At 38.0% G+C, this 21,819-nt stretch overlaps 1 protein-coding gene across 1 annotated transcript; it reads left to right on the forward strand.

Annotated features, from left to right (window-relative positions):
- The first annotated feature begins 675 nt into the window (after window positions 1–675).
- On the forward strand, window positions 676–21,767 carry pfkla (phosphofructokinase, liver a). Its single transcript, XM_026912607.3, has 22 exons — window positions 676–1,071; window positions 3,035–3,108; window positions 3,708–3,785; window positions 5,320–5,509; window positions 6,945–7,110; window positions 10,223–10,267; window positions 11,169–11,277; window positions 11,503–11,598; window positions 11,740–11,832; window positions 13,092–13,217; window positions 14,321–14,385; window positions 14,536–14,599; window positions 15,540–15,686; window positions 16,567–16,637; window positions 16,736–16,823; window positions 16,927–17,079; window positions 17,242–17,406; window positions 17,907–17,968; window positions 19,010–19,121; window positions 19,628–19,727; window positions 19,834–19,939; window positions 20,046–21,767. Exons 1-22 carry the CDS (start codon window positions 987–989, stop codon window positions 20,191–20,193), a joined length of 2,343 nt encoding a protein of 780 aa, XP_026768408.1. The 5' UTR covers window positions 676–986; the 3' UTR covers window positions 20,194–21,767.
- The last annotated feature ends 52 nt before the right edge of the window (window positions 21,768–21,819 follow it).

Genomic DNA, 21,819 nt, shown 5'->3' on the forward strand with positions numbered 1-21,819 from the left:
TTTTCTTTTTTACACAGCCTCTGTAGAGATGATCTTCAGTCAGATAGTACTGATATGGAGGTTACTATAATGTCTCCTGAGCAAAGTGCACAAGCTTTATTGCTCTGTTGATAAAATAAGAGATTACAGTGTGTTGTTTGTGGACAAGATTGTCTTCTGCAGCATGATCGTGGGTGTTTTAACCCCTTAACTCCCAGGATGTGTCAGCAGGTCCAGCTTTACATTCCTCACTCACTTGTAACTACAGACCTTTCCTATTATTCTTTTTTAGGGTTGCCAATCCACATACTGACATGTTTTTGGGAGGTGAGAGTAAACCAGTGAACTCAGAGGGAACAACCAAGGATACAGGGAGAACATGCAAAACTGTATAACCGGAAACCTGCGCTCAAAGCAGTTCACATGCTCAGTATCACAAATCTGCTTACATTTATATAGAGACCTGGAAATAGTGCAGAATCTTGAATATTAAATATTTAAGATATTGAACAGTTGCTTTCTTTGTTTTAAATATTTCGAAATTCTAAAACCTTATGTTTATTTCTAATTTTAAATGAAAAAAAAAAAAAATCCCAGATTTTTAATGTGGCCTCAGACTTTTTGCTCCCAACTGTACATCCTACACATTTGAGTGTTTCTCCCATCACACCTCACTGAGTAATCAGGAGCAGAGGAAAGGTTCTGCTTGGGGATCTGTGCTTTAAAGCAGTAGTTGGGATTGTGTAATGTGTTTAATGTGAGCAGTGTGCTGATGGGAAATTCCGGAGCAAACGGCAGCCAGCCGAGCCACGCCCACAACAGGCGTGGCCACACATACACAGTTTGTATCCCCGGAAGGTCATTTGGGCGCTTCATTAAAGCAAAGGATTTAATGAAGTATTAAAGGCGTGTGTGGATCCCTGAGGGCATTAAAGCTTTGAGTAGCTGGTAGAGTGTTAGTTTGTGTGCTTCACTGGCTGGAGTCTCCGTGTTTACTGGGATTTAAAATGAGTTCTCAGGGTTTGGAGAAGCTCCGGATGACGGGTGCTGGGAAAGCCATAGCCGTGCTGACCAGTGGAGGAGATGCACAAGGTACACACACACACACACACACACACACACACACACACACGCGCGCGCGCCATCCAGAAGGTTGCGATTTATTTACTGAAGTGCAGATGTGCACAGCTGTTCGACGCTATACAGCCTCATGCATGCATGCATTCAGGTTTCAGAGCATCTGCTCACATAAAAGTTAAACCTTTATACCTGCAGGAGACAATCTAACAGTTCAACCTCCTTTATTTCCACCTCATTCTGCTTTTCAGGTGGCATCTGAGCCCTAAACTGTGTGCCATGTGTTTTATCTTAGCACCAGGAAGAAGCCAATACAGACACAACTCCTACTTTACAAGCCAAATACAGCAATATATTTACTACTAGTTCTGCTGTTACACACTACTTAGTACAGTAGTATGCACGTTTTTAGACGTAGCCATGGCAACCCTTGTGAACATAACAGATGGTGACGTACTGTACTGAAGTGCTCTACAGTGTATGTGTTTGGGAAATGAGGGCGTGGCCATCAGTACGTGCAGTCAGACATGCACTCTACTGTACACTCACCATCACACTGCACTATTCACTTATTATCAAACAAACACTAGGCACAGGCTTAAGTTCCATATCTGTAAAGAGCAACACTATTCAGTGATACAAAAATGTACAAAAACGTAATCAGAAACAATCTTCAGAAAGAGGTGACATGGGAATTACATCACCATGAAATATAGGGTCAGGACTGATTTGATTGACAAGCTGTCAAAATGCATCAGTGTGCTTGTTATTTGTGCTTGCTTTAAAAAAAGGGGACTAAACTGTCACTTTGTCACAGAGAAAGCACCTTCATGTATACATCTTTTTGCCTCTTTAGTATGTACATGGAAAGGTGCAGTTTTGCTCTAAAAGCTAATCTACGGTGATCCTGAGGCCCAGTTATCTACTTTAAATCATTTTAAAGGTGCAAAATATTTACATTTCCAGGTGAAAGCTGCATACTAATGACACAAAAGATATAACCTTGTCAGAACAGTCCAAGCAACAAGGATAGATACAGTTTAACACCTTTTTCCCTGAGAATGTGACAAACACGGTTCTCCGTCTGCCACTAGCCAGTGAGAAGTTTGCTGAAGGCACCAACACCAGAGGCTACATACAGTGTAAAGTCAATATTTATTCTCTTAAGCACTCAAGATATCAAATTCACCAAAAAATCACTTCTCTATCGCTTCCTGTCAAAGTCCGGATGTGATTACATCACAGTGTCCCACAGGTGATGAAGCAAAAGGAGCTGTAACAACAGGAATATAGGTCAACTGTCTAAAGTCTTCTTTTTTCTATTATTAAATCCTTTTGGGAAGATTATTTGAAGTAACCAAAGTGCAAAGAAACTTTAACTGCTTTGCTGCAGTGAGCTGAAAATGTCACAGTAAAACTGAGTTAGAGTTAAAGATCTGACCAGCAAGAATATCTGGAAACCTTGTGATCAATTGTAGAAGCTTCTTCATGCTTCTTGTGTGGTACTTCATGCAGAATCACCACATCATGTAATTTAAAGAAAGAGTGAAACAGATAAAAATGACTTCAGAATTTACTAGATGTCCAGCCAATTAAGTAGTTGCTAGATAATTATGTATAATTGTCTGATGGGTAATAATATGGTTATTTTTTAATTTATTAAAAAATCTATTAATTGAAGCAATATGTTAACAACAACAAATATACTGCATTTTGCCTTATTAGGGCAGCATTATTAAATATTAAAAACATTAATATTCTTCAAAAGAAGTTCTGCGTGACTGTAACAGGAAACCCTGCCCATTACACTACACTTACATTTATTTAAATGGCAGATGACAGTTAAAGATCAGAGATCCTTGACTAAACACACATGCTGGAGTAAGTGCTAGTACTGAAGAGTGCTACAAACACTTAAACAGTGAATAATAAACTTGCAGTAGAATAAATTTGCCGTGTCCTGTTTCTCCTGTCTCAGGTATGAACGCCGCTGTCCGTGCCGTCACTCGGATGGGGATATATGTTGGAGCCAAGGTGTATCTGATTTATGAGGTATCTTCTGATCTGCTAAAAGCTTCATCCCCTTACCTTTTTATGAACTAGGAAACGAGGGCTCGGAATAGCATCTCGACTTTTTTTTTTTTTTTTTTTTTTAAGGTTAGACTGAGCTAGGCATAGGCGTTACGATGATATTGCAATATATTAACATTATTATATATTGTTCTGAGTATTGTGGATATAACCAATGTTCTTATAGCTCCATTATTACAAGTGATTGAAATCTATTTAAATCTGTTTTCCTCCTTTTCCTCGATAAATTCTTTAATAACATGGTCCCGCTGTTTTGTTGCCATTTGTTTACAAAATTAAATATTGTGCTATGTTTATGTATCATAAACTCTCTGATGTAGCCCACAGATTTTGTATTATGACATTACATTGGGTATGGTATACGCTTTATATATATATAAAAGTACAGAAATGACCCAAGTAATTTGATGTTAAAAAAATGAAGATCATATCACTGACTGTGCCCGAGCCTTGTCCATGTATTTGAGAATGTGCTAATGTGCATGTAAGCCGTGTACGGTAACACACATGGCCTGGTTGATGCTGGCGTAGCCGTGATGTGCTGTATTGATGTTATGTAGGGTTACCAGGGTCTGGTGGATGGAGGAGACAATATCAAACTGGCTGACTGGCACAGCGTAACCAACATCATCCAGCTGGTAAAAATCACTTTATAAACATGTTCTGTCTGTGGGAACACTTTTTGTTTTTTTAGTTTTCCTACTTAATATATTTTAGTGTTACATTTGATTTTTTTCATCTGTACGTTCCCTGTACACATTACTGAAAACTCACGTATCATGGAAGTCTACAGTTGTAGCTTTTCATGAATAAAAATTTTAAAAACACATTTACATAACATTAATTTAAACCTATAATTGCTACACTCTAATAAAAATCTTAATAAATGTCTGAGACAGACATGAGAAAATGTCCTACCAAAGCTGATTATATGTCGGTTTATACAACTTTCTCACACCAGAGCAGTAGTAGTAAGAATAATCAGAATAATCATAATAATAATAAATTATTGTAAATAGTAATAAGTAATAAATGGAGTAAAAATTAAGTCCTCTTACTTCATGCTTTCCCAAAGGTTTTGCTATACCCAATTAGAGCCACACAGCTATACTGATAGACACATTTTTTCTTGTTCTTGTTCATGAGAAAAACGAATTAAACAGATTTAGAATTGAATTTACAAATATCATTGACTGAAGATTTTATGAAAGCATTCTACACAAATATATGAGTTGCAAGTTATTGACAGAGTGTAATGATTTGCCTTCATTATAGACTTCCATTATAATTTTTTTTTTTCCATTATAGTTTTTTTGTTTCTGTCATTACTCAAATATGTCAAAATTCCTGTCTGTTGTATTTACAAATAAACTACACAAGGAGTAGCGTGAATTTAGTTGATAAAATCTTGACGTATTTCTTTCAATTTATCTGAGATTGTAGTTTAGATATTTATTACTGCTTCATACAAACGGGAGAAGAACGAAAGGATAAAAACAGTGGCTCTGTTATGCAATAGAGACAGTAAGAGAATTTTACTTGCATGGTTTTGGTCTGTTTGCCCTCTCAGAGTGAAAATTCACTTCAAATTAATACAACATTATTCTGACTGGTCACCTTTATCCTACGATAAAACATTTCTATTCTGATGGGAGTGGTCTCTTCAAGGATAACTCCACCCCATCAACAGGGCACAAGGTTTCACTGACAAGGATGAAAATGATGTAAATCATATGCTGTGGACTTTACAGTCGCTAGATCTCATCCTAACTGAACACCTATTTAGACTGCCATCAAAACACTGATTGAGAGAATATCTTTTGGAACAGTGTTCATCCCTCCAGAACGGTTCCAGAGACATGTAGAATCGATGCCAGTGCATATTTCTGGCAGCTTGTGGTGGCCAGGCACCTTGCTAAAACACTTTGTGTTGGTTTTTCCTTTAATCTGTAGCTTCTCACTCAAGTTGCATTAGTTTCAGTGTTTGCAAACCTAGTTTGTTCATCTGTGTGCACTGGCTTTGGTGGAAAGCAATGCATGGACTTGAGAGGGCTGGATTGCTCAATTCTGCTCATTGCTGCTTTTAGATTATGAGAAAGTAGCAGCTTTTTAACTACACTGGTTTGAATGAATGCACTCGGTTTGCTAGTTTGATGCAGATCTTTTCTTCAGGGTGGGACAGTGATAGGCAGCGCTCGCTGTAAAGCCTTCACCACACGGGAAGGCCGTCTGGCTGCCGCCTTTAACCTTGTGAAACGTGGGATCACCAACCTCTGTGTGTGTGGAGGTGACGGCAGCCTTACAGGCGCTAACATCTTCCGAAATGAGTGGAGCGGACTACTCGCCGAGCTGGAAGCCAAAGGTACACACCAGTCCTGGAACAGACAAACTCATACTCATTCAGATCATCTTTTCTTTTTCTATATTCTACTCTGAAAGTCTACATCGATTGGTTCACTGGAATCAAATTTCAAATCCAGGAAGACTTTGTAAACCATATCCACCCTGATTTAATGAGTGGCTGTCAGGGGTTTGTGATTAGCACTGTCTCATTCAATCATGTTGAAAAGAAGTCCAAAAACTGGCAAAATGACCAAGGAAGGATTTACTAGGACAGCTGGTACTAATAAATTGGCAGCCTGTAAATATGCCAACACTTCATCCTTAGAGTGAGTACTGCCTCTCATTACCCTACATTTTGCAAGCTAACACTTTCTTCATCTCTGTAGATTCAGTCTGGCATTTCTCCATTTTCAAGCCATCATTTAGCAGTCAGCATGTTTGCAATGAGGTATGAGGGTATTTCCGTTGAAGGCAGCAATAACTTGCCCAAATACAGGGAGCGAAAATGACAACAATGGCCAAAGATCTCCATTATGACAGAAGTAAAAGGAATAAAACATGACAGCGTTTGCTGTTACAGGCGTGATGCTTCATTTCTACCCTGAAGTTGATTATTTTCCTGATGTGTTTTATTTCTCTTATACCACAGCAATTTGCCAACAATAACTAAGACATGTCATAATTTTTAAAATCCCTTTACAGTTACATCTGATGTTGTGAAACGTCTGCATAACAAGTTAGTTCGTGTTACCAATTACCTATCACTATAACTGTCATTTCCTCACCAGCCTCTCTTTTTTTCTCTTGAAGTTAATAAGACCAAAAATGCCATGAAGGCTTTCCTGTGTTGGAAAACTTTACAAAGTTACCGCTTTACCTCTGACTGCTATAACTCACTGACACTGGAGACCAAAAATGTGAAATAACAGAAGCCTTCACCATATCAACAGTTACACTCGATTTTTAGATCTGTTTATGTTGCGCGCCGCCATACAGACAAAATCTATCAACACATTTAGTCCAGTTAGATTTGAGAATTCCACAGTAGTGTGGTATAAATTAGAATCAGTAGGTTTGACGGAATTTAAAGGTTCAGCATGCAATCACCTGTAATAATCATACAATTTAAAATATATTTTAGAAAATCAAATTTACAAATTGTCATTTTTCGGGCGTATAGAAATGCAGCATGTAAAGCTTGTCCCTGTTATCATTACAATTGTAAATTTGCCTCATAAACTGCTTCTATAAAAGGCGAAGTTGTTTCACAGCTTCAAAAGAATTTTGCTCAAAGCACACCGGCAACACTCATCTCCATTAACAGTTCAGTACTGTTACAGCACCAGACTGAATCAGCAGAGCAGATCAAAGTAAAGTTTTTATTTTAATAGGCCAGTATATAACAAGCATATGCAGCACACGTACACACACACTGCTTATGTTCTCCTTTCTAGGCAGGATCACTGCTGAGAGAGCAAAACAGTACAGCCACCTAAACATCGTGGGTTTGGTGGGCTCCATCGATAACGACTTCTGTGGCACTGACATGACCATCGGAGCAGACTCAGCCCTCCATCGCATCATAGATATCGTGGACGCCATTACCACCACTGCTATAAGGTCAGCAGCTACACTATAACCACCGCCTGGGGGAGAAAATAAAGCAGGAGGTCCAAATATGAACATGACAGAATAGTGGTGTGACTCTCTGTAATGGAATACTCCAACATTTTTCAGTCTAACCTCTATCCACTGTATTTGTAGTGTATATTTCATCACCACAGTAATATTAAATAATTAAAAAAAAAAAGTTTACTCAAAACACACTTATAATGAATGCCTAAGGGCAGTTGATGAATTCCTTTAACTGATGTTTAAAATACATGCAGCACAATTTCAAAACTAAAACAATTACAGAAATTACAGTCAGTGAGAGACATGAGAGAAATGTCTTTCTAAATCTACACTTTCATCCAACTTCCCAGCAATGAAGCATATACAGGAAAAAAAATAGGACATGGTGCTATTTACCCCTTCCTGACGGTTTTGTGGAATCCATGCACTAGAAGACACACTCAACTCTGTTGTTAATGCATAAGTACACATTCCACCTTCTGAAAATGTGTTGTTTTTTAATAAACAGAAAACAGCAGTTAGCAAATTGCTGTGGTATAAAAGGAATAACACACTTCAGGTTGTTTTGTTCTTGGAAAGTAATCAGTGACAAGGTGGTGTGGTGCGGCCTGACAGGAAGCAGAGTTACTACAAATCCATCACTGATTATTTTCCAATAACAGCACATCCCGAAGGGCTTTATTCCTCTCATACCACAGCAATTTGCAGAGTGCAGTTATTTTTATTTATTAAAGAATGATGCCATACTGTTTATCTTTTAGAGCAGCTATAACAGTCATTCCTTTACTTTCAGTAGGAGTTAACAGGAAATTGTGGGTTTCACAGTACCATCTTCCATCCTTGGTTTTTCCCATGTGGGTAAATTTGAAGGAACAGCTTTGCCTCATATTGTTACAAATTACTGTTACACTGAAGACTCCTTCCATAAATGTTAAACACCTCTTTATAGAAAATGTCACCACACCAATGAGTATCTGCTCAAATCTGCTAAATAAGAGCACATTTTGTAATCTATTATTATCTATACAATCTATTGTATACTATTATTATTATTATTATTATTATTATTATTATTATTATTATTATTGTTGTTATCAATTTAATCTATTTATTATCATTTATTATACAAGTCCTTGTGAATTAGCTATATGTATTCAAATGAATGCATTAATATAAACTGGTGATTTGGCTAGTAGCTGGAACTTCTGTCAGAGCTGCTGTTATGGAAAATTAACCTTCTGACCCATCAGATTTGAGAATTTAGCAGCTCTGTGGTATAAACAGATTTAGAGCTTTGGACCCAAATATTCATGCAAGTGTTTTGCAAAAAATGTGTTTGACAAAAATGTTTAATAACGCCCCAACAGCTGCCCTTCGACTTCCATTATAAATGTGTAATAAGTCAAGTTTTGATTTTATTTTCATATTACAGGAAAACATGACATTTTTTCTACAGATGCAGTGGATAGAGACTAGGTTGAAAATGCTGGAGTATTCCTTTAATTTATTACACTGTGTGCAGAATGGAGGGTCACAGCACAGAAAGAATTTGGGCATGCACTGTTGCGTAATCTCTTAGAGGAATGCACCTTTAACCTGGCGTGACAAAACAGCTTCTGAGTCCGAGACAGCTGTTTGGTTTCATAGAATCCTCGTCTGAACTCGCCCTACTTTTACTATTTCCACCTGAAGTTTCACCGATACGCAGTTAGAAATAAGGTTAGATTGTTATAAACAGAGAGATTTATTACTCTAGAACACATCAGTTCCTAGGTGAAGTTTTACTTGACGTTAACCGACTACAGGAAGTAGAACTCTAAACTAACCGGATTGTTTAAAGATAATCAGTGTTAGAAATATTTAGTGAGTCAGGATACTTTGGCACAACTGCATCTTCTGTAGTATTTCTATGTTAATTCTTTTTTATTCCTTTTTATTTAAACATGTAGGTAACAGATGATTATACAGATGTTATTGTACAGCGTATTTTAGTTTAGTTTAGATACATAACAAGATTATAAAGTGGAGTAAGAAAACAGCAAGACAGGATCAAAATTAATGGAGCGTTACGTGCAAATATCCTATAATGTCTGTTATTGGAGACTTATGTGGAGACCAAATATACTATATGGTCAAAAGTTTGTGGACACCTGACCATCACACCCATATGTGGTCCTTCCTCAAACTGTTGCCACCAAGTTGGAAGTGTATAAGATGTCTTTGCATGCTGTAGCATTACAATTTCCCTTCACTGGAGCTAAGAGGCGCAACCCTGTTCCAGCATGACAATGCACGAAGTGAGATCCATGAAGACGTGGTTTAGTGTGGAAGAACTCGAGTGGCCTGCACAGAGCCCTGACCTCAACCCCACTGAACACCACTGGGACAAGCTGGGACGAGCTGGAACGCAGACTGCACCCCAGGCCTCCTCACCTGACATCAGACCCTGACCTCACTAATGCTGTTATGGCTGAATGAGCACAAATCCCCACAGCCACACTTGGGATGTTCAAAAAGCTCGTATGGATGTGATGGTCAGATGCCCACAAACCTTTGGCCATATAGTATATGTTATGGATTATTTCCGAGGTGACTGTTATTAAGACAAATTAAGTATGTCAGGTTCTGGGTTATTGCTATTATACTGGATTTTAGTATTTAGTATAGTGTTTCACTTTTTTCTGTATCTCCCATATCACTTGACTGAGTTGTGTTTTTAAAATGTAAAATAGATTTTCCAGAAGAAGAAAGCTTGCATAAAAATGTGTCATCATCATTTTTATACTACATAACCAATAACAATGTGAAATTTCTATGAAAATATATAGTATTTAGCAGAATGTTATCTTTATGCTAGTGTAGATTGATTAGAGTCTAAAGGTACATGCAAACTAAGCCTCATTTCATTGCTCAGTGTTTTCAAAAAATGTTTTCAAGTCACCAGTACAGAAAAGATACTTAATGGTTGCTTTGCTTGTGCTTTAAAACGAACCTTTTGCTTTACGTACTGGCCTGAGGATGCTAGTTGATTAGATCATTACTTTAACTAATGAAGCACTTCTAACACTTTGCAAATCTCTTTCCAACTGTTATGCAGCCATCAGCGCACATTTGTCCTGGAGGTAATGGGACGACACTGTGGGTGAGTCGTGTCTCAGTGCTGCTGTTCAGTCTCTGTGAGAAATACATGACTGATTTCTGATATGCCATGAAAACACCACTGAACCCGAAGTAAATTCAAGCTTTAATTCATTCAAGACTTTGTAATCTAGAAAACGCACCACTTGTGTCAGTGCATAAAGTTAACATGATTTTATTTTATCATGACTAACCACAAACATAACTTCCTTATATATCACCTCTAAATATTTCTGCTGTAAACATTCAATGAGCAGAGAACCGTTTGGATTTGGATCACCAGGCTTGATGGTCTCATAAATGAATCGCACTAGTAATTATAGAGGTCACTACTGCTTGAGATAAACGCCGCTCCAGTGTTACTGATATACAGATTCAGTGATGAAGGTCATTGCTGTGTTACAGGCAATAGTCAGCTTTACACAGCATTAATATAGCTTAAAATATTTGAATTACTTGATTTCTAAGGTTTTCAATGTTTGAGAGGATTAATTAAGCTCTTTATGTGTTTTTAAAAAGAGAATAAAATTGTTCTTGTTTAACAAGGCTTGTTCAGAGTTCTTGGTTTTTCCTCTGGTTTTTATGAATAGTAATAATCATAGATTTATAGTAAATTAATTAATGATTATAGATTGGTTCATTAGATTGGTTCATTAATATGCCTTTACAATAAATACTGTGTTTTGAAGTCAAAATGAAAATTGCCATGACAGACTAACTAATGAAACAAATAAATTGCCATAATTAAACTAACTATCTAAACTGTGCTGGAAAATGCTTGAATTTTAAAGGACAGCTGTTTAAAAATAAAGGGATGTGGCACTTTAACTGGTGTGTGTGTGTGTGTGTGTGCGTGTGCGTGTGCGTGTGCGTGTGTGTGTGTGTGTGTGCGCGTGTGCGTGCAGATATCTGGCTCTGGTGTCTGCGTTAGCATCTGGAGCAGACTGGCTCTTTATTCCTGAAGCTCCTCCAGAGGACAACTGGGAGGAGCTCATGTGCGCTCGGCTTGGAGAGGTGACTGAGCACAATAGCCTCAAATCTATAAATAAATAAAAATCAGCATTGAACCACTTTCAACAAAGTAATCACATCATTTAGATCTCCCCACAGATGGGCCTGGATCATCAGCTATTGGTTTTTGCCATGTTTGTCATGTTTCAGTCAATGGCCCATAAGTTTTCAATTATAGTGCTTACTGATACCGTGTGTGTGTGTGTCTGTGTGTGTGTGTATGTTCAGAGCCGTAGTAAGGGATCCAGACTCAACGTCATCATCATTGCTGAGGGAGCAATCAACAGAAAAGGCGAACCCATCTCTTCCAGCTACATCAAAGATGTAAGTACATTAAAAATATTCTCCACCACCAGCACCTTTATGATAAATATCCTTTTTGCTTACATTATTTTAAAAAATATGTTATAATAGTAGGACGATAACATGATTTCTGTGTGTGTGTGTGTGTGTGTGCGTGTGTAGCTTGTTGTAAAGCGGTTGGGTTATGACACCAGGGTGACTGTTCTGGGTCACGTGCAGAGAGGAGGAACTCCTTCAGCCTTCGATCGAGTACTAGTAAGCAATTCAAACTGAATTTTAGAGATCTCCGTATTTAAAGTCTGGAGTAAGTTGTTTAGTTGATTGAAATGTAGATCATAAAAGGGGCTCCATCTGAATCGTATCTGTAATATTTAAGAGCAGAAAACCTAAAGAAATGTTTTTAGCCAATTTATTGTAATAAGGCATGTTTTATGATATGATGTGTTTAAATGAAATCAGTCAAAACTAAATTAATCATAAAGAATAAGAAGCTAGTATGTATGATGTATATGTGTGAGAGAAAGTAGAGATGTACACTCAATGTCCACTTTAACAGGAACACCTGTAGACCTGCACTTTTATGCAGTTATCCAGTCATTCAATCATGTGCAGCAGCACAATGCATAAAATCATGCAGTTACAGGTCAAGAGCTTCAGTTAATGTTCACATCAGAATGGGGAAAAGTGTGATCTCTGTGACTCTGATTGTGGAATGGATGTTGGTTCAGGTATTTCAGAAACTACTGATCTCCTGCGAATTTCACACACAACCATCTCTAGAGTGTACACAGAATGGTGAGAAACTGGACAGTTGAGGATTAGGGAAAAAATTCACTTGTATTTCTTTTTTTTCAGTCTTGAGCTGTCCAGTTTGTGTGAGTGTGTGCCCATGATAGCCTCAGATTCTTGTTCTTGGCTGACAGGAGTGGAACCTGACGTGGTCTTCTGCTGTTGTAGTTCAGATCCACCTCAAGGTTTGATGTGTTGTGCGTTCTGAGATGCTTTTCTGCTCACCATGGTTGTAAAGAGTGCTGATTTGACTTACTATAGACTTGTAGTCAGCTCAAACCAGTCTGGTCATTCTCCTCTGATCTTTCTCATCAACAAGGTGTTTCAGCCTGCAGACCCTCCACACACAGGATGTTTTTTTGGTTTTTTTTGCAGCATTCTGTGTAAACTCTAGAGACTGTTGTGTGTGAAATTCCCAGATCAGCAGTTTCTGAAATACTCAGACCAGCTCATCTGGCACCAAGCACTGTGCCACGGTTAAAGTCACAAAGATCACGCTTTTTCTTCATTCTGATGTTTGAACATTAACTGAAGCACTTGACCTGCATGAGTTTGATCTGCATGACTTTATGCATTGTGCTGCTGCCACATTCTTGGCTGATTGGATAACTGTATAAATGAGCAGGTGTACAGGTGTTCCTATTTTGTGTGTGAGAGAAAGCAACATGATGAATTGTATTGTATTGTATTATATTCTGAGCACTGGGCTGTGGTTGTGTTCCTAGAGCAGTAAGTTGGGAATGGAGGCAGTGGTGGCGCTGATGGAGGCGACTCCTGATACCGCCGCCTGTGTGATCGGCCTGTCTGGTAACCGGTCGGTGAGGCTGCCTCTCATGGAAGCGGTGGAAATGGTAAGACCTACACAAAGGAGGTACTTTACTGCAGGAGCACCAAACTCTTGTGCTGTATGTTCTGGGTCCAGCAGAGTCTGGTGATTTTTCTGCTGTAATACACCTGATTAAACTTAATGGCAGGTTTGGTGTGTGTTAGAACAGGAGACTCTCTTACCTGTGTTAGACAGATGTACAGAACATCAGTTGTCATAATCCATAATCATAATCCAAACACACAGCACTGCATAAAATTTGTGGCACCGCACACATTTGTGTATAATTAATAATTTACAGTGTGCTTGCTTCAGTGGTTCAAAAGATGTAGGTGTCCTTTAAGACAGTGTCTGCGGCACAGTGTTGCAGCGGGTAGCTTTGCCTCCAGGTCCCCGGTTTGATCCCAAACTCGGGTTACTGTCTGTGTTAAGTTTCACATGTTCTCCTGTGTGGGTTTCCTCTGGGTTTTTAAGTTTCCCACCTGTCAAAAAGAGATGTTGGTAGGTGGATCAGAGACTCTAAATTGCCCCTAAGTATGAATGAGTGTGTGTGTGTGTGTGTGTGTGCGCGTGCGTGTGTGTGTGTGTGCATGCATGGTGCCCTGTGATGGACTGGTGTCCCATCCAGGGTGTATTCCAGCCTCAAGCCCATTATTCCCGGGATAGGTTCCTGATCCACTACAACCCTGACCAGGATAAAGCTCTTACTAAAGATGGATGAAGGAGTGAAATAATATTTTTAAATTTTGTCCACTGCAAAGCATGTAGCTGAGCATTTCTGGCCTTGCGTCAAAGACCATCAGTCCTAGGATTTACATTCAGCATCTCAGTTACTATCAAAGAATTCAATTCACTGAGCTACAAATGTGTGATAATATTTCTGAGTCTACAGGGTGTGCAAAAAGTCAGGAACCAATTACTTAACTACATTACTTAATTTTGTATTTATTATTCACATGTGCTTTACCATTACATGCATTTTCTCAGCTGCTGTATCATCACTTTTGCAAATTTTGCTCAACATATTCGGATCGACATATTTGCTCAACGTATTGCCACTGGTTCCTGACTTTTCGGACATCCTGTAGTATTATTCATTCATGCAGTGTCTCCTCCTTATTTCCCCAGACTAAAGCAGTACAGACGGCTATGAATGAGAAGAGGTTTGAGGATGCCATTCAGCTGCGTGGAAGGTGAGACTTGTTTGACGTCCTGTAATTCTGTGAACAACACAGTAAAGTAGGCTCCAAATTTGGTTAGTACGCCCCTTGCTTAGGTTAATGATTGTGTTAATGCATGAATGCCATCAGTCTCAAAGATATCGAACATTATGTTCATTTCAGGAGCTTCGCGAACAACTGGGGCATTTACAAGTTACTGGCATACCAGAAGCCTGCTCAAGTCACGGTAAAACTTTAGATGTGCCAGCAAAACTCTGGGCTTGTTGGGACTGTCAGCATGATATGAATGTCTCAAATGTTCTTTAACAGATTTAAAGAAACAGTATGATTTTGGAAGCTATTTTAGTAGGTATGTACATTTATGTGTGTGTTGGTTTGTGTACAGACTTTAGTCTCTAGCTGGATTGTTGGTTGTATATGATTGGGCCTGACTGATACCAACTGTAAGGAGCTCACAATTCTAAAAATTCTTTAAATAGTTTTAGTTAAATAAGATATTAGCCACTGGGAGTGTACTCTCAGTGCCGGTCCCAAGCCCGGATAAAATGGTAGGGTTGCATCAGGAAGGGTATCTGGCGTAAAATCTGTGCCAAATCAAACATTCTGACCAATGATCCGCTATGGCGACCCCTAAAGGGAGAACCCGAAAGAGCAACAAGAAGAATAAGACATTAGACTCAGATAAACAACAGAAACAGCAATATAGTACATAAAAAGTCACTTACACAGTAAATAGTCTTGTGTCACTTTAAATCAAATTTAGCTTGTGTTTTATTGTATTGACTGAAAGCTTAAAATCGAATAAACTCACAAAAAAATCACTTTCTATGAGTCTCAACACCCGAAGTGTGTTTGGGTATTGTTCAAAATATCACGTTCCTGAATGCTGTTTCAAGAGACATTATCAGTGCTTTATCTGCGTGATTTCTGCTGTAAGTGCTGATAAGTTTGTACATCTAATCTGAGCCGTTTTTGACCAACCCTTATCAGTCAGGCCTTACTGGATAGGCATTAACCTCTAGACTTTCATCTTGCTTTTTGTGACACTAATAATTACTAGATACTAACTGCTAACTAAGTTTCCATTAGTGGAAGGTTAGCATAGCTTTCAGAGACAAGTCGAGCAGGGGTTGGTGTCAGTGCTATAGCAGGTGTGTTTTCCGCAGAGCAACTTCTCATTGGCCATCCTGAACGTGGGTGCTCCAGCAGCTGGTATGAATGCAGCTGTGAGGTCTGCAGTGAGAGTGGCACTAGAATCTGGCCACAAAGTCTACACTGTTGATAATGGATTTGAGGGCCTCGCCAATGGAGAGGTAAGGAACTGAGACCGAAAAAGAGTATGCACTGATTTACTTGTTATACTTTTGGGAAAGTTTTTTAAGACTGTGGTGATAACTGCACAGATATTCTTTACTATAACTCATTAGTACAGTTGACTACAGTCACTTCCACACTGAAGGTTCATTCACACTGCAGTGAATCCAAGAGTTGGCTGCACTGGGGGTGTGTCACTAAAAACAAGCGGGTTTAGCTCTCCACAGTAAAGTGCTCCAGTAAAACAGAGGTTAATGCATGTTGCCTAGATGAGAGCTCTGGAGTATCTTTGTGAGTTTTTTTAAAAATGTAATAAAATTCCAGATATACTTATTTCCTGGTCAGTGAAACTTGTTAAATGTATTTACTTCCTGTTTTTGGAGATCTTCAGGTTTTTGCTGGTCTAAAAAGTGGCTTTAAGTTGTTGCTGTGCTGATATAATCATATCTTCAGGAATACTTGCTACCAAACTGCTGTCTGTCTCCTCTATCTTGCACTGCACTGATTTCAGTGTGCAGAGCCTGACTGTGAGCATATTTGTGACTCCTAAAACAATCTGATTGTCCACCGCCTGACAGTATTTACTTCTCGTTTGAATGAAATCAAGAACTCTTCAACTTTGTACCACTCACACCATCTTCGTTGCAGGATTTTCTCCTGTATCCCTAGAAAATGAATGGTAGGACAGGACAATTGTCCTACCAGGATGCTGCAATGTAAATATATAGTAAGATAATAATTAGAAACATAGAACTATTGATTTTTGGATGTAAAAAAGAACAGAAGTGGTAAAGACTTCTTGCAGTTATACTACACTGAGCTTAAAGTACAATGTATTTACAATATATTTTACATGCATAACTTCCTGTCTGTGTAAAGGTTAAAGAGATGTCTTGGAGTAGTGTGGCTGGTTGGACTGGTCAAGGTGGCTCAGTTCTGGGGACTAAACGGTTAATGGAGCATGTTTATTATTGTTATTATTATTATTATTATTATTATTATTATCCATATTCCAGCCATAATGGCATTTTGAATGTTATCCTTCCAGAACCCTACCCAGTACCTGCATGGAAAAGTTGGTTGAAAATCTTACCAAGTACAGCATCCAGTCACTACTAGTAATTGGAGGCTTTGAAGCAAGTAGCAATATATTCTTCTTGGTTATTTATATACTTACATTTAAGCCATTTAACACTGGTGGGTTGTTTGAGCGAATGCAAGAGCTCTTTTATTCTTTAGGCTTATGAAGGGGTACTGGAGTTGTATGATGCCAGGGGGCGCTACACAGAGCTGTGTATTCCCATGTGTATCATTCCTGCCACCATCAGCAACAATGTCCCTGGCACTGAATTCAGTCTGGGTGCTGATACTGCTGTCAACGCAGCTATGGAGGTGAGTTCTGTGCCATTCAATTAGTTATTTACTCAGATGAGGTAACGCTAAAGCAAAAAGAAATGTGATTTAGAACATCAGACATTTATGTATACAGTCACAAAGCTGTATATCATGTCACAGAGTAATACACATAACGCTATTATGCTGTTTTTCCATCAGAGCTGTGATAAGATCAAACAGTCAGCTACAGGAACAAAGAGGAGGGTATTTGTGGTGGAAACCATGGGAGGATATTGTGGATATCTGGCAACCACAGCTGGCATTGCTGTGGGAGCGGATGCTGCATATATATTTGAGGAGCCTTTCGATATCCACGATCTGCAGGTGAGATTTTAATTATACTTATAAACCAACTCCTGCTGTAATCACTGGTGGGTAAACCACAGAAAGATGCTGTCTGATAGAGAACTTGCATGAAAATAGAGAAGCACGTTTTGCACATCAATTCCAGGTGCTGTGTGCTGCATTCAGGAAATAGGGAACAGTTAATGTGAAACACATGTATAAATAAAAAAATCTTAAAGTAGCTGAAACTCGCAGCTGCATGTGCAGCTTTCCAACAACTTACAAGTTTTGTGTTTTAATAGATTAGTTACCTTTGTAGTGTCTCACTACCACAGTAGATACTGGTTTCATGCTGTTCCATTTATACCATTAAACCTCAGCATTGCCCTGAGTTGATTTATATTTGTTTTAAACAAGCTAGCCAAGAAACAAAAGCTGTAAATAACTTCGATCATCTTCAAGATAGTGGTGAAATCATTTGGAGGTCTAAAAAGGTCACTCTTCACTTCACTTTCTATATGATAAATTTCTTTTAATAGACGAATGTTGAGCATCTGACAGAGAAGATGAAGAAGGATATCCAGAGGGGTCTGGTGCTGAGGTAGAATCTGTTTTATGTAACACACACTTCCTTCAAAGACTGCCAGGTCCTCTCATGCTTATTAAAGCAGGGTAATTAAGTAATACTGAATCATTATACATTTCTGATGAATGTACAAAAGAGCCTACACCTCCTGTTTTATAGTACAAAGTCACTGGAGAGACACAGCACAGTCTGATATTTATCTTATCTCTGTCAGTTAATTATATTTGACTAATGCATTTAGCTTTGACTTGAACTGTTTATACCAACAGTGATTAATCTTCCTTTTAAATTACTGAATACATTTATTTGGACAGAGCACACCTGACACTTTTAGATTAGTAACCATGCTCTAAGACATTTAATTTTTAATAAAATATATATTAGGGGTACCATAGTAGTTGATTTGTCTAATACGTTCACTAGTTACTGCTGTGGGGATGTTGACAAGTCAGGGCAATGAAAAATGGCAAGGCAGACAGTAAGGAAATACTATCAGACTATATTTCAGATATATGAGACTAGAAGAAGCCAATTGTACAGTCAACTTTCTTTTGCTTTAATGGAACATGATTCACTTAAGTGATTTGTATGATTTGTACTACATTAATCAGTGTTTGTCAACTAGCCATGAAGTCCACTACTTTTTTTGAATCACTGGTCAAGAAGTAAAAACTAACAGGCATGCAATCCCTAATATACTCTATATCTGGTTTCAAAAATAAACAGTAAGAAAGACATTTAAGAAGAATTCACATGGGCTTTAAACGCACCAGATAGGAGTTGATTTTAACCAATGTTTCAAGCCTGTGACCTGTAAGTCCACATGCACATAGTTCTGAATTCCTGATAGTGTGAAAATGTGGAGTAGCAGGCACTGCAGGCTGTTTCAGTATTATTTTGCAAGTTTGTGCAAGCCGACTGAAACAAAGCAGCAGGCAGTATTTGGCCCCAGAGGCCATGAGATTGACACATGTGCTTTAAGACATTTACTAAAAATGAGTCTTTAGTCATACTGAGTTTGTGGATATGACTGATGCCTAATTACTGTTGACACAGGAATGAGAAATGCCATCCACAGTACACCACTGACTTCATCCATAACCTGTACACTGCTGAAGGAAAAGGAGTGTTTGACTGCAGGATCAACGTGCTCGGACATCTCCAACAGGTCAGCACTAACTGAGCAACAGAAGACAGGGAAACATTCTCATTGTGAAGTGGTGAACATATGTCTGTGTTTCAGCTACTATCAGGACTCTTCAGTGTACAGATCTCATCTAATCACATGGGCTATGTGTGAAATTATGAATTATGCATTATATTCTCAGACCTGTGTTTTTCAACTCAGTTTAAACACATTACATGTTGTGTGATTTATAGTAGTGATCTCACTACTGGAAAATGTTAAACTAGAGATTTGAGGCTAAACATCGCGATGCAATCAAATTTTGAAAAGCATCAAGTTTATAGTACATCGGCATTTAATGTTAAATGTTGTATATAATAATTTGATACTTAGGTAATTTCATGTTGATTATTTGTGTCACATGATTTATTAATAGTATGTCACATGAATACCTCTGAACATCCCAGTATGAACGCTGCAAACATACCTCCTGCACTAAACTATAACCATGGTTTTTATTTTATTTTTATTTATTTATTTATTTTTAGGGAGGTGCACCTTCACCTTTTGATAGGAACTTTGGTACAAAGTTGGGTGTGAGGGCCGTGCAGTGGCTTACTGAGAAGATGGCTGCCACGTACAGACAAGGTGAAACAATTATTTTAAGCTCTTTTTGATAGATATACTTTATACTGCAGTTTACATGTCATATTTCCACAGCTGATATTAATGATGACTAAATGATCTCAATCAGGTTCTGTGTTTGCTAACTCCCTGGATACGGCGTGTGTGTTGGGCCTGAATGGCAAAGTGCTCACGTTCAGCTCTGTGGCTGAGCTAAAGAAGCAGACTGACTTTGAGTGAGTGTTCAAACTGATCTTTATCACTGCTGAATTTACACTCTCATTTATGAATTACTATACTTATTATATTGTTTTGAGAGTTTCGTTTGTCTGGCCGTTACAGGCACAGAATGCCCAAAGAGCAATGGTGGCTGAGTCTGCGGCTGCTGCTGAAGATGCTGGCCAAATACCAGACCAGCTTTGATCAGTATGTCACAGGAGAGATTAGACATGTGACCCTTCGTTCTCTCAGTCAAGACCCTGGGTTTTAGACAGTCACACACATTACACTGATGTACACCAGCGCACCTATCTACACCAGCTACACTTTCTACTCAAGAAAGTTCATAACTGCAGTCTGTGTCCAAACTGGATTGCTTGGTTATAGCTTCAGCATGTTCATTACTCTGCTGATTCATCTTCGGTGCCCCATTAGACGCAGGGAACAACACTCCTGTTAATGCAGTGTCTAAATTAGCACTTTGTCAAAAATTATTTTTTTTTAAATTTAAAGCCTATAGAGTAGTACTACTGATACAGTGTATAAACTCTCAAGGGCTGTATTCACAAAAATCCTTCCAATGAATGTTCCCTAAGTGGCAGGAAGAGTTCCTAGACAAATGATTTAATTTCAATAGCAACTGACTGATGAGTAGGGGTCGGTGTGGTGAATTCCTAAATGAAATTACATTGAAATTGCTATATTAAAAAAATGATAATGAAAGTTCTTTTTAAAAATTAATGTTAAATACATGAAAACAAAACTCTAAATGTCAAATACTTGCTCAGCTGAATAGTCAGTCCATAAGAGTGATATATTGCAAAATAACGAACCAATAGTATTTAATTTTATGTTCATTTAACTAAAGTATCTAAAGTATTTAAACAGTTTTTGTAATTAGCACCTTATTCCCTAGAGGAACCACTGCTTCATGGTTGGTCAGCATTTGAAAGGAAATTGTATGAATTTTCAAGACGTGCAAAAAGTTGTTTTACTGTTTGGGCATTTCTTGGTCATTTGTGAGTTGTGTTATATATATTTTTTTTACTATGGCCAGTTTTACATCTGTTCACGATTTGGTCTTAGTGATATAGAAGTCCTCTGAACACTGTCTCAGGTTTAGGAGCTGCTTTTAACATTAAAAGCTTTAAAAGAACAATGAGGACCAAGGACAAAGCTAAAAACTTTGTAACATACTTTTACACAAACAAACAAACAAACACATTATGTTGGTTCTAAAAATGAAGAACCTTAAAATTAGGACTAGCATGTCCATATTATGAGTTTGTCCTAAATTACCAGTGAGGCCAATTAAAGGTTTTTTTTTTGGTTTTTTTTTGTGAATACAGCCCATGACATCTTAAACAGGACAAAATGGTATGATTACAGATTGCCAAAAATGTAATTATTTTCAACTGTAAATCCTACAGTAGTATTGCTCTACCAGCAGCCTTCTCTGCTTTACACAGTGTTTTATTAAATTGCTTTACACTGGAACATTATGCATCCAAAGTCTAAGCTTCTCATACGTGATTGTGTAATTTTGTGCCTACGTAATGTGAGGTGTATTCATTTATGTGTAAAGTTATTCACAAGCATGTTAAGAGCATTTACAAAGAACATACTCACCAGTATTGTTGTTCATTATGAGATCTTGTTCTATTCTAAACATTTAGATTACTGATTTTACAGTTGGCATGTACCAGAAAAAAAAAAAAATCTAAACTGGCTTTCCATCTGTTTTTGGAAAACACACTGTAACATTCCACTGTATAAAGTAATGGAACAACAGAAACTTAAATGTGAACTGAAAATATATACAAGTAATTAAACGAAATGAATTTCTGCCATTGTTGATAAATTATTTTACAGACAGCACTGAACATCTTCTGTTAAG

This window comes from Pangasianodon hypophthalmus, chromosome 5, assembly GCF_027358585.1.
Source record: "Pangasianodon hypophthalmus isolate fPanHyp1 chromosome 5, fPanHyp1.pri, whole genome shotgun sequence".
Taxonomy (NCBI): domain Eukaryota; kingdom Metazoa; phylum Chordata; class Actinopteri; order Siluriformes; family Pangasiidae; genus Pangasianodon; species Pangasianodon hypophthalmus.

Coding starts and splice junctions, on each gene's coding strand:
- pfkla (XM_026912607.3), top strand. CDS start 987: ATGAGTTCTCAGGGTTTGGAGAAGCTCCGGATGACGGGTGCTGGGAAA. Junction 16,638..16,735: donor TCAGTTCTGGGGACTAAACG/GTTAATGGAGCA, acceptor TTATCCTTCCAG/AACCCTACCCAGTACCTGCA. Junction 19,728..19,833: donor GGCTGCCACGTACAGACAAG/GTGAAACAATTA, acceptor GATCTCAATCAG/GTTCTGTGTTTGCTAACTCC.